Source organism: Neodiprion virginianus, chromosome 7, assembly GCF_021901495.1.
Source record: "Neodiprion virginianus isolate iyNeoVirg1 chromosome 7, iyNeoVirg1.1, whole genome shotgun sequence".
In the NCBI taxonomy this organism is placed as follows: Eukaryota; Metazoa; Arthropoda; class Insecta; order Hymenoptera; family Diprionidae; genus Neodiprion; species Neodiprion virginianus.
This window is the reverse complement of record NC_060883.1, coordinates 9,970,567-9,983,862: the sequence shown is the minus strand read 5'-3', so window position 1 is coordinate 9,983,862 and position 13,296 is coordinate 9,970,567. Positions and strand designations below refer to the sequence as shown.

Below are 13,296 nucleotides of genomic sequence, written 5' to 3'. Positions count from 1 at the left end.
CACACCTTGCAGGATCCCGATCAACGCCTGTGACACGATTTCTTGTTATTGACGCTGTTGCGAGAGGAGTTCGTGCAGAAGATTCTGCTGTTCTTGTTGCTGCTGTTGTAGCAGTTGTTGATGTTGTTGTTGCTGTTGTTGATGTTGTTCTTGCTGCTGAATCTGACGCATCAGCAAATCTTGGTTTCCCTGGATGAGCTCTGCCAAGAGAGCTAGTTGGGGCTGGGGCTGAACCTCAGCTTCCGAACGACGAGAAATGGAAGGAAACGCTGGTTCAGGAGAACGCTGGCACGATGAAACGCGTCCGGCAGCTCGTCGCTCCGCGCGTGATGCTCTCAACGTAGGAGTTCGTTGCATTATTTTGAATACTTCTTTACACTCAAAATCCACTCAAATGGCACAGAAGAGATCCCACTTCTGACACCAATGTTACAACGGGGGGAAATTACGAAAGATCTAAGAGAATCAAAGAGTTCTCTGTGCGATTTAAGCGAACGCCGAGCCAAAGAAGTCTCACGAACAAGGAATATTTAGAAAGAAAATAGATGTATTTGGACACAAGCTCTCTTTTTAAAGTCTAGAGACTGACTGTTTTTACAATAATATCGGTTGACGCAGCAACCTTATTCTTTTTAAAGACATAAGAGGTTTATAAACGTCTTTTATCTATGATGACTACTAGATCATTTAAAAGGGGACAAAACGGGTGATTTCACCCTTTGTAACAATATATATATTTCAAATTACAGCTGCACTTAAAATGTTGATGGCGATTCGTAAACTTTCACGCTAATAGTTTACCCCCCAGAGCGAAAAATAATATTTTCCATGTACATCGAATACACTCTTTTGTGCTAATTGACCGGATGGTGATGCTACAATTAGATAGGCCGAGAGTGTTCACTACAATTGGATAGTGTAGAGAGATATGAGTAGACAGGGAGAAACCACTGGTGTGCGCGGGCCTGAGTTCCTCTCGCCACGCGCCACCGGGCCAGCGAATAAACGGGTGTCGCCAGTTCGGCTAGAGACACACCACCTGACACATGTGCCTCATTTTCATTATACCCTACCTAGATCATAACATGGCGCAGTCGGTAGTAGGGGCCAATACATCGCGAAAAAATTGAAGAATAAAATTAACAAAAAAAAAAAAAGAAAGTGAAGACAACGTGTTAAAATAACGTCTTAGTGCATCCAGGGATTAAGAGACGAATAAACAGCAAAACGATGGCAAACGAATACAGAGGAGTTCCGCCGATGTCGATGACGGACAACGTGGGCGAAAACTGGCGAACATGGCGGGCCAGATTTGAAAACTACCTCGTCGCCTCGGAAGCGAACAAAAAATCAGAGGCCACACAATGTGCTCAGTTGCTCCACTACATCGGTGAGGACGGCTTTAAAATATTTACAACATTCACGATCCCGGACGAAGAAAAGGACAAAAACTCCAACCCCTTATAAAGAAATTCGAGGAACATTTTTTGCCAAAAGAAAATTTGGCGTACGAAAGGTACCAGTTCTTCTCGTATCGCCAACGTGACGGGGAAACGTTGGAACAATTCATAACGGAACTAAAGAAAAAGGCGAAGAAATGCAAGCTGGGCAGTCTGAACGACGAATTAATCAAGACGATGATTACCTGCGGAGTAGCCGACGGGTCTATAAGGGAGAAACTGCTCCAAAACGATGAGCAAACTCTCCAGGAAGCTATAGACCGCTGTCTCATCATCGAGAAATCCAAAGAGAGATCACAGGAGATGGAGCACGCACTGACGACGACAGCATCGGTTGATGCAATCAAGGGGCGGAGTCAACGCACCGACACAGCGCAACACACTTATACAGCTAAGTCTATAACTTCGTGTACGAAATGCGGATATACTCACGCGATAAACAGATGCCCGGCGTACAATAAAATCTGTAATAACTGTAGAAAGAAAAATCACTTTGCTGAAATGTGTTTCAAAAAACAATACGGAAACGAGCGCGATCAGAAAATAAACGAAATCAATGAAGATTCAGATCACAGCGAATACCTGTTTATAGCTCAAGTCGAAACCTCAAATGTAAAAGAACGGTGGTACGCGGAGTTAGTAATAAACAATCATAGCATAGAATTTAAAATCGATACGGGCGCTGACGTGAATATTCTGCCCATGCCAATATTTAAAAAGATCAACATAGCGAAAAAAGAAATTCAAAGAACGAACACGAAATTGAATTGTTATTCGGGCGAAACTCTTAACGTGGTAGGCAAATGTAACGTCATGTGCCACAGGAAAGGCCAAAAACATGAAATTGAGTTTTTTGTAATCGACTCTAACGGAACACCTCTGTTGGGTCGAAAAACCTCGGAGGAAATAAATCTCGTTAAAAGAATTTATTCAGTCGAACAGAACAGCTACAATGAATTACGAAAACAATATGAAGACGTATTTTCTGGAATAGGTTGTCTAAGTAAACCGTATCAAATTAAGCTAAAAAAGAACGCCACGCCTGTAATACATCCTACGAGGCGAGTTCCTTTGCCGCTGCGAGACACTCTCAAACAAGCATTGGATAAACTTGAAAAAGACAAAATAATAGAAAAGAAAGAGGGTCCGTCAGAATGGGTAAACGCACTCGTGCTCGTGAGGAAACCAAACGGATCGATTCGTATTTGTATTGACCCGAAAGAGATAAATAAACAAATCGAAGTCGAGCCGCGACAAATTCCGACCTTCGAAGAAATTATAAGCAGAGCTAACGGAGCGACCGTATTCAGCAAACTTGACGCGCAAGCAGGGTTCTATCACGTCCCGTTGGACGAAAAAAGCTCGGAAATTTGCACATTCGGCACGCCTTTCGGGAGATATAAATTCAGAAGGATGCCTTTCGGCATTAAAACTGCACCGGAGGTGTTTCAGGATAGATTCAAACAAATTTTCGATTTGGAAGGCGTCGAAGTGTACATTGATGATATTTTTGTATACGGCAAAACGAAAAAAGAAAACGACATTAGACTTAAGGAAGTCCTAGATGCGGCCAGGCAAAACGGCGTTCGGTTTAACATAGATAAATGCGAGTTGGGGAAAAAACAAATTAAATACATTGGTCATATAATCTCCGAGAATGGTATTGCTCCAGACAGTACAAAGATAGAAGCCATCAAAAAACTACCGGTGCCGCAGAATAAAAAAGAGTTACAAAGAATCCTCGGGATGCTAACGTACGTCAGTAAATTCGTAGTCAATTTCGCGGAGAAAACGGCTCCCCTAAGAAATGTTCTGAAAAAAGATGGGGTTTTTGAATGGAACGCGGAGCAACAGAGAGCATTCGACCAGCTAAAAGCATGCCTATCGAGCGCTCCAGTATTACAGTTCTTCGATGTAAATAAAGAGACGACACTTTCAGTCGATGCTTCGCAGGCGGGGCTAGGAGCCGTATTACTCCAAAATAGACTTCCTTGTGCGTACGCGGCGAAAGCGATGACCGATACACAAACGCGTTATGCGCAAATAGAGAAAGAGCTGTTGGCAGTTTGTTTCGGTTTAGAGCGATTCCATGATTATATTTACGGGAAAAAAATAGTCGTCGAAACGGATCATAAGCCGCTAATACCAATATTTCAAAAGCCCCTGAACAAATGTCCAGGAAGACTTCAAAGAATGTTGGTGCAAATTCAGAAATACGACATAGAGATCGTTTATCGCCCAGGCAAAGAACTCTATATAGCAGATGCTTTGTCGCGGGCTTACGATAAAAACGATAAGTTCCTAGGATGGTCACAAGAAATTGAATCACAAGTATGCTCAGTAAATTATGTAAACGCAACTCCCGAAAAGATAAAACAGCCAATTGAAAGTACCGAGAAAGACAGCGAGTTAAAAGCGTTAAAAGAAATAATCCAAAACGGTTGGCCGAACAACTCAAACAAACTGCCAGCAACGGTAAGACCGTATGCTCAATATAAAAGCGAACTTGTTATTGTAGACGGTTTAGTTTTTAAAAACGATTGTTTAGTGATCCCGCGTGAAATGCGAAATGAAATAATCGACAGAATACACTATTCCCACCAAGGAATTACTAAATGTCAGAAAATCGCACGCGAATCGGTATTTTGGCCAGGTATCTCGAATCAAGTCAAACAAAAAATCGGCAGTTGTCCAATCTGTTTAAAATACTCGAACTCACAAAACAGGGAACTTCTTCAACCCCACGAAATTCCAGAACTACCATGGAACAAAATTGCGTGTGACATGTACGAGATAAATGGCCAGAAATACCTTCTCGTTGTAGACTACTATTCAAAGTATCTTGAAATAGCCGAGCTACGGCGAAACGCGACAAGCGAAAACGTGATTAGACACCTCAAAACAATGTTTGCGTCTCACGGCGTACCGGTGACCATAGTATCTGACGGAGGTACTCAATTTACATCGCAAGAATTTAAGAAATTCGCGAAAGAATGGGAGTTTGATCATGTAACATCATCTCCAACGTATGCGCAGTCCAATGGCATGGCTGAAAGACACATTCAAACGTTCGAGAAAAAAGCGAAAAAAATAATGGAAGAGAGAAAAGATGTACAAATGGCGTTGTTACAGTATCGCAACACTCCTGTAATCGGGAATCGATCGCCCGCCGAACTATTAATGTCGCGCAAACTCCGAGACAATTTGCCGAACTGTAGTGAAAAATTCCTACCTAAAGTGGTACCAAACAACATAAAAAAAATGATTGTCGAAGAACAGAACAAACAAACAGAATATTATAATAGAAGGGGAGCGAAAAACCTTCCTGAAATTCCCGACAACACAGACGTCTACGCACAACTCCAACCTAACAGCCTTTGGCAACCGGCAAAAGTCATATCTCAAACAGGCAACAGACGCTACAGCATACAGACTAAAACGGGGAACATCCTCACGAGAAACAGACGATTCCTGAAACCCTTTAAAAAAACAATGGCAAAAAATAAACCTCCCTCGTCTCCTCTGGTCGCTAACGGCGACAATAAGACCTACTACATTCCTTTGGAAGACGAAACAAATTCCCAAACAGATGACACCGAGACAAACTCAGATAGCGAGGGTCCTGAAACCGCACAGGCGGTCGAGCTTAACGATACGAGCATTGCGGAATCTCAAAACGGTACCGAATCAGATCAAAGCGTAATTATAGTAGACACTTCGACCGAGGCTGACGAGACGTGGTCAGAAGCCGAGGCAATGCCTACCGCAACTATCACACAAAGCGGTAGAGAAAGTAAATCACCAAGTAGACTACAGATAGAATAAGCTAGTATGTAAGAACATATAGGATAAGCGTGTAAAAAACTAAAAAAAAAAACTAAAAAAAAAAAAAAAAACATGTAATGTAAAAAAAAAACAAAAAAAAACTTTTATATATATATATATAGCAACACATAGAATAATTACGTAGTAATTAAACTAGAAAAAGAAGGATGTAGAGAGATATGAGTAGACAGGGAGAAACCACTGGTGTGCGCGGGCCTGAGTTCCTCTCGCCACGCGCCACCGGGCCAGCGAATAAACGGGTGTCGCCAGTTCGGCTAGAGACACACCACCTGACACATGTGCCTCATTTTCATTATACCCTACCTAGATCATAACAGATAGGTCGGGGAATGTTGACGACAATCCGTAAACTTTCACTCGCGCTAATAGTTTGCTTTGACTATCACTCTCCCAAATTCTTACCTTACCCAAGTGCAACACGATTGTCATATGCGCGCAAAGAATTGCCACATTTGCGAAAAGCCGTTTACCCCTGAGGAGAAAAAGTGCCACGACCACTGTCACTTCACGGGTAAATATCGTGCTCCTGCTCATAATCGGTGTAATTTGAATTTCAGAGAGACGCACACAATTCCAATAGTCTTCCACAATTTGTCCGGTTACGATTCTCACTTTTAATAAAATCCCTCGCGTCAACTTTTCCCGGTGAAATTACCCTTCTATAATTCTTGTGAGACGAAAGCGCTAAAATCATCATGATACGTAATAACCAGTTTACCGGCGAAGAAATAATTATAGGATTCAGCGACGCGACTTCGGAGTTTTCGCTCCAAGATCTTCGGCGACTCGTTGAATGTGTCCGGAGAGCTCGTGCGCAACCGCGCAGGCAGCACAGGGTATATGTTCAGGACATAACATTAATCCGGCATTTTCAAAAATGGGGGAAATGAGGTGATCGCGATCTTTTCGGACATCGAACCAGATGACGATGAACGCGAAGCCAATTGGATCGAGCGTCGTCAGATCAGCGAGGAATAAGATACGTCCCGACGTATGATTGTGCGCCGGAAAACGTTCAACGACTGCAGCAGTGTTCGCCCTCAGAGCGAAAATAATATTTTCACCATACTTCGAATACATTCTTTTGTGCTAATCGACCGGGTGGCGACACCGCAATTAGATAGGCTGGGAATGTTGATGATGATCCGTAAACTTTTACGCTAATAGTTTACCTCCTTATTTCCCACTCGATGGGGTATATAAAACGTGGGCCTATTCCGATGATGACGCTGGTCTCATCGTCTCTTCGCGTCGTGAACTGCTGTTACTAGTGAAAAACAAGAAACCGATTGAAACGCGATGGATCTAACAAAAGTTAGCCACGTCGGCCGTCTGGAGAATCCGCCAACCAAGAAGATGTCGGAACTTGAAATTGGAGCGGCGTACAACATCACAGACTTACGGCTGGTCAAAACGAAATTTGGGGTATGTGTTCTGGCGACGATCGATGAAGATTACAACGTCTTCTTGCCACCGAGAATCGCAAGGGTCCTGCAAGAAGATTCAAATCAGCTGGCTGAAATGTGCAACATGGCTGGGCAAAATCGCCTGCAAATGAAATATCTTGGTGGGGAATTCAACAAGCTCGAATTTTCATGCGGTTATGTGCCATAAATAAACTATGCGATCACCAACCACCCACCTCTGCAAAGATTCATCCGCGAGGGGATGAAAGCAGGCGTGCTGGAGATCGAACTTTCGCCAACCGAATCCGAACGGGAATTGTAACGAATCTCGGAAATATCAACCGGTACCAGCCTCTCGCTGCGGGGCTTTCGACATTCGTTGAGCTGTCCAAGGATATTCAGCGGAAAAGGGCGGTGGTGAACGTGAAAAACAACGATGAAAGATGCCTTCTCTGGTCCATCACTGCAGCCCGCCACCCGGCCAACACCCCCACCGATAGAACTAACCATTATCGCCGCCTTATCTCCGAGTTGAACTGTACAGGCATCAAATTCCCTGCCACTCTACATGATGTGAAAAAGCTTGAGATTCCATATTGATACCTGGACAGACCGAGACCCTACCTTGGGGGTTTGTCCCAGCCCCCTGATAGCTATAGGATAAAACTGTATACGTTTAATTATTGCGAATATTTACGCTTGACGCCTCGGGCGATCCGCCATCATGCGGAAACGATTTAGACTGGATTTGACAATGTGAATTCATATACTTAACATTTATTTATTTATTTATTCATTCATTTATTTATTTATTCATTTATTTATTCATTTATTTATTATCAATATATTGAGAAATTATTCATTCTTCTTCGTTCACCACGTGAAAAGTTTTCTAAAAATGAAAAAAAGTTTTCAGAAAACGAAAAAAAGTTTTCAGAAAATGAAAAAAACTTTTCCGAAAACTTTTTTCCCATTTGATTAACACGTAAAAAAAGTTTTCAGGAAATGAAAATAAGTTTTCTGAAAACGAAAAAAAGTTTTCTGAAAATGAAAAAAAATGTGTAATAATCGTATGGAAAAATTGCAGATTATTATTATTATTATTATTATTTTCATGGCATCGAGTACGGCACATGTGCATGCAAAGGAGATAAGTGTGGAAATATTTGTATATTCAAATCTTTTATTGTAATTCGGAAAATACGTACAAATTATGTTACATGGCTGTTTTATTTATCCTGCTATTGTGCGAACTATCAAAACCCAACCACTTCACATAGATCCGATTCCCCCGTTTGCGTAATACTTTCTCCACAAGATAGCCGTCGGGGTATTTTACTTTGCCGAGCTCCTCCTCGTAGAAGCCCCCCTCGATGGGATGATCTTGATAATCGGTAAGTTTGTACGTCGGCGGATTGTTATCTTTCACCTCACTCGCGGTGAATATTTCAGTCGTCCAATTGGGCGTATAGCCTTTTTCGAATACATACTTGTACTTGCTGATTCAAACTCGATCGCCCGCACTGAAGGTACCGGGATGTCCCTAATTTGGGGGACACGGACCAGCCGGCGTGATACGCGACTCAAATCCAGCCGAGAATTTCTTTGCCGCAAGCTCGTCCGACGCATAATTTTTTAATTATAAGCGATAGCGTTAGGCCAATCAGAGTGCATCATTTCATCTGGATTTGCCGCCACGGAAATTGCTGTTTTGTTCGTCTGGGTGAATTATTATTATTCGTTTACGAATTAAATATCGGCACCTCCCCTCTCTCCCTGTTGTACCCCTTCTCGAGCGCTGACCCCGGTATTGTTGCCGCGGCACACGCTGCCGGCCGCACACACACGGACGCACACTCATGTGTGTGAAACATAAGCGAATGCCCAGCTACACAATACTACGAAACACACATCTACAAGTGAAAATAAAAATAAATCCCCAAATAAATCAGCGGATTTAAGATTTAATGTTATAAAACACTTCCAATCATCGATGTATGCATCAAACTAGAGATTTTAGATGATTGATATGCCGTTAGGGTTCATAATTAGTCATTCAATCAATCTGAATTATGGTTTCCGAACATTTTTTGTGTCTTTGCAACATAATTTTTCCACTAGTTTGAAATTCATCATTGACATCCGATTTTTCAATAATGCGAGGGAAAAATAACTCGCTGAATTGGCGTGTCAATAGGTTTGTAAATCAATTACGATTCACCTGAGTTAACACAAAATAACTGAATAAATGAGAATTCACTGAATCACTAAAAATGATAACCGAAATCACGAGAATTATTTGAGATATGCCTCTGAGGGTTTGTCGACGTAACGTACACGTCATTTTCAATCAGACTGCCGTTCAAAACAATTTCATATGCCCACAGCTGTGATAGACTCATTATAGCATCTCGCGCAAGGTTGAAGGACCTCATTTTCTGTCTAAAAGACTATCGTCACACAAAAAATCCGCAAAATTCACTCACCCAAAGTCCTTAAAACTCTGCCTTTGCGACATGAGCGTTAGGTTTATGGGGCATTCGTATGAAGACGAGCGTGGTAGATGTTGCTACGAGCCGTCAGGCGAGTTGCGACAATCACATGAGTCTTCATACGAATGCCCCATAAACCTAACGCTCATGTCGCAAAGGCAGAGTTTTAAGGACTTTGGGTGAGTGAATTTTGCGGATTTTTTGTGTGACGATAGTCTTTTAGACAGAAAATGAGGTCCTTCAACCTTGCGCGAGATGCTATAATGAGTCTATCACAGCTGTGGGCATATGAAATTGTTTTGAACGGCAGTCTGATTGAAAATGACGTGTACGTTACGTCGACAAACCCTCAGAGGCATATCTCAAATAATTCTCGTGATTTCGGTTATCATTTTTAGTGATTCAGTGAATTCTCATTTATTCAGTTATTTTGTGTTAACTCAGGTGAATCGTAATTGATTTACAAACCTATTGACACGCCAATTCAGCGAGTTATTTTTCCCTCGCATTATTGAAAAATCGGATGTCAATGATGAATTTCAAACTAGTGGAAAAATTATGTTGCAAAGACACAAAAAATGTTCGGAAACCATAATTCAGATTGATTGAATGACTAATTATGAACCCTAACGGCATATCAATCATCTAAAATCTCTAGTTTGATGCATACATCGATGATTGGAAGTGTTTTATAACATTAAATCTTAAATCCGCTGATTTATTTGGGGATTTATTTTTATTTTCACTTGTAGATGTGTGTTTCGTAGTATTGTGTAGCTGGGCATTCGCTTATGTTTCACACACATGAGTGTGCGTCCGTGTGTGTGCGGCCGGCAGCGTGTGCCGCGGCAACAATACCGGGGTCAGCGCTCGAGAAGGGGTACAACAGGGAGAGAGGGGAGGTGCCGATATTTAATTCGTAAACGAATAATAATAATTCACCCAGACGAACAAAACAGCAATTTCCGTGGCGGCAAATCCAGATGAAATGATGCACTCTGATTGGCCTAACGCTATCGCTTATAATTAAAAAATTATGCGTCGGACGAGCTTGCGGCAAAGAAATTCTCGGCTGGATTTGAGTCGCGTATCACGCCGGCTGGTCCGTGTCCCCCAAATTAGGGACATCCCGGTACCTTCAGTGCGGGCGATCGAGTTTGAATCAGCAAGTACAAGTATGTATTCGAAAAAGGCTATACGCCCAATTGGACGACTGAAATATTCACCGCGAGTGAGGTGAAAGATAACAATCCGCCGACGTACAAACTTACCGATTATCAAGATCATCCCATCGAGGGGGGCTTCTACGAGGAGGAGCTCGGCAAAGTAAAATACCCCGACGGCTATCTTGTGGAGAAAGTATTACGCAAACGGGGGAATCGGATCTATGTGAAGTGGTTGGGTTTTGATAGTTCGCACAATAGCAGGATAAATAAAACAGCCATGTAACATAATTTGTACGTATTTTCCGAATTACAATAAAAGATTTGAATATACAAATATTTCCACACTTATCTCCTTTGCATGCACATGTGCCGTACTCGATGCCATGAAAATAATAATAATAATAATAATAATCTGCAATTTTTCCATACGATTATTACACATTTTTTTTCATTTTCAGAAAACTTTTTTTCGTTTTCAGAAAACTTATTTTCATTTCCTGAAAACTTTTTTTACGTGTTAATCAAATGGGAAAAAAGTTTTCGGAAAAGTTTTTTTCATTTTCTGAAAACTTTTTTTCGTTTTCTGAAAACTTTTTTTCATTTTTAGAAAACTTTTCACGTGGTGAACGAAGAAGAATGAATAATTTCTCAATATATTGATAATAAATAAATGAATAAATAAATGAATAAATAAATAAATGAATGAATAAATAAATAAATAAATGTTAAGTATATGAATTCACATTGTCAAATCCAGTCTAAATCGTTTCCGCATGATGGCGGATCGCCCGAGGCGTCAAGCGTAAATATTCGCAATAATTAAACGTATACAGTTTTATCCTATAGCTATCAGGGGGCTGGGACAAACCCCCAAGGTAGGGTCTCGGTCTGTCCAGGTATCAATATGGAATCTCAAGCTTTTTCACATCATGTAGAGTGGCAGGGAATTTGATGCCTGTACAGTTCAACTCGGAGATAAGGCGGCGATAATGGTTAGTTCTATCGGTGGGGGTGTTGGCCGGGTGGCGGGCTGCAGTGATGGACCAGAGAAGGCATCTTTCATCGTTGTTTTTCACGTTCACCACCGCCCTTTTCCGCTGAATATCCTTGGACAGCTCAACGAATGTCGAAAGCCCCGCAGCGAGAGGCTGGTACCGGTTGATATTTCCGAGATTCGTTACAATTCCCGTTCGGATTCGGTTGGCGAAAGTTCGATCTCCAGCACGCCTGCTTTCATCCCCTCGCGGATGAATCTTTGCAGAGGTGGGTGGTTGGTGATCGCATAGTTTATTTATGGCACATAACCGCATGAAAATTCGAGCTTGTTGAATTCCCCACCAAGATATTTCATTTGCAGGCGATTTTGCCCAGCCATGTTGCACATTTCAGCCAGCTGATTTGAATCTTCTTGCAGGACCCTTGCGATTCTCGGTGGCAAGAAGACGTTGTAATCTTCATCGATCGTCGCCAGAACACATACCCCAAATTTCGTTTTGACCAGCCGTAAGTCTGTGATGTTGTACGCCGCTCCAATTTCAAGTTCCGACATCTTCTTGGTTGGCGGATTCTCCAGACGGCCGACGTGGCTAACTTTTGTTAGATCCATCGCGTTTCAATCGGTTTCTTGTTTTTCACTAGTAACAGCAGTTCACGACGCGAAGAGACGATGAGACCAGCGTCATCATCGGAATAGGCCCACGTTTTATATACCCCATCGAGTGGGAAATAAGGAGGTAAACTATTAGCGTAAAAGTTTACGGATCATCATCAACATTCCCAGCCTATCTAATTGCGGTGTCGCCACCCGGTCGATTAGCACAAAAGAATGTATTCGAAGTATGGTGAAAATATTATTTTCGCTCTGAGGGCGAACACTGCTGCAGTCGTTGAACGTTTTCCGGCGCACAATCATACGTCGGGACGTATCTTATTCCTCGCTGATCTGACGACGCTCGATCCAATTGGCTTCGCGTTCATCGTCATCTGGTTCGATGTCCGAAAAGATCGCGATCACCTCATTTCCCCCATTTTTGAAAATGCCGGATTAATGTTATGTCCTGAACATATACCCTGTGCTGCCTGCGCGGTTGCGCACGAGCTCTCCGGACACATTCAACGAGTCGCCGAAGATCTTGGAGCGAAAACTCCGAAGTCGCGTCGCTGAATCCTATAATTATTTCTTCGCCGGTAAACTGGTTATTACGTATCATGATGATTTTAGCGCTTTCGTCTCACAAGAATTATAGAAGGGTAATTTCACCGGGAAAAGTTGACGCGAGGGATTTTATTAAAAGTGAGAATCGTAACCGGACAAATTGTGGAAGACTATTGGAATTGTGTGCGTCTCTCTGAAATTCAAATTACACCGATTATGAGCAGGAGCACGATATTTACCCGTGAAGTGACAGTGGTCGTGGCACTTTTTCTCCTCAGGGGTAAACGGCTTTTCGCAAATGTGGCAATTCTTTGCGCGCATATGACAATCGTGTTGCACTTGGGTAAGGTAAGAATTTGGGAGAGTGATAGTCAAAGCAAACTATTAGCGCGAGTGAAAGTTTACGGATTGTCGTCAACATTCCCCGACCTATCTGTTATGATCTAGGTAGGGTATAATGAAAATGAGGCACATGTGTCAGGTGGTGTGTCTCTAGCCGAACTGGCGACACCCGTTTATTCGCTGGCCCGGTGGCGCGTGGCGAGAGGAACTCAGGCCCGCGCACACCAGTGGTTTCTCCCTGTCTACTCATATCTCTCTACATCCTTCTTTTTCTAGTTTAATTACTACGTAATTATTCTATGTGTTGCTATATATATATATATAAAAGTTTTTTTTTGTTTTTTTTTTACATTACATGTTTTTTTTTTTTTTTTTAGTTTTTTTTTTTAGTTTTTTACACGCTTATCCTATATGTTCTTACATACTAGC

The 13,296-nt window shown here is 42.1% G+C and overlaps 1 protein-coding gene across 1 annotated transcript; it reads left to right on the top strand.

Moving 5' to 3' along the window:
* Nucleotides 1-1,230: 1,230 nt before the first annotated feature.
* Nucleotides 1,231-5,285, top strand: LOC124309068 (uncharacterized protein K02A2.6-like). Its single transcript, XM_046772313.1, has 2 exons — nt 1,231-1,390; nt 1,498-5,285. Exons 1-2 carry the CDS (start codon nt 1,231-1,233, stop codon nt 5,283-5,285), a joined length of 3,948 nt encoding a protein of 1,315 aa, XP_046628269.1.
* The last annotated feature ends 8,011 nt before the right edge of the window (nt 5,286-13,296 follow it).

Bases quoted from the DNA above. Each gene is read 5' to 3' on its own strand.
- LOC124309068 (XM_046772313.1), top strand. From the start codon at position 1,231: ATGGCAAACGAATACAGAGGAGTTCCGCCGATGTCGATGACGGACAAC. The intron at 1,391-1,497 runs GTGAGGACGGCT...TTTTGCCAAAAG, and splicing joins TCAGTTGCTCCACTACATCG to AAAATTTGGCGTACGAAAGG.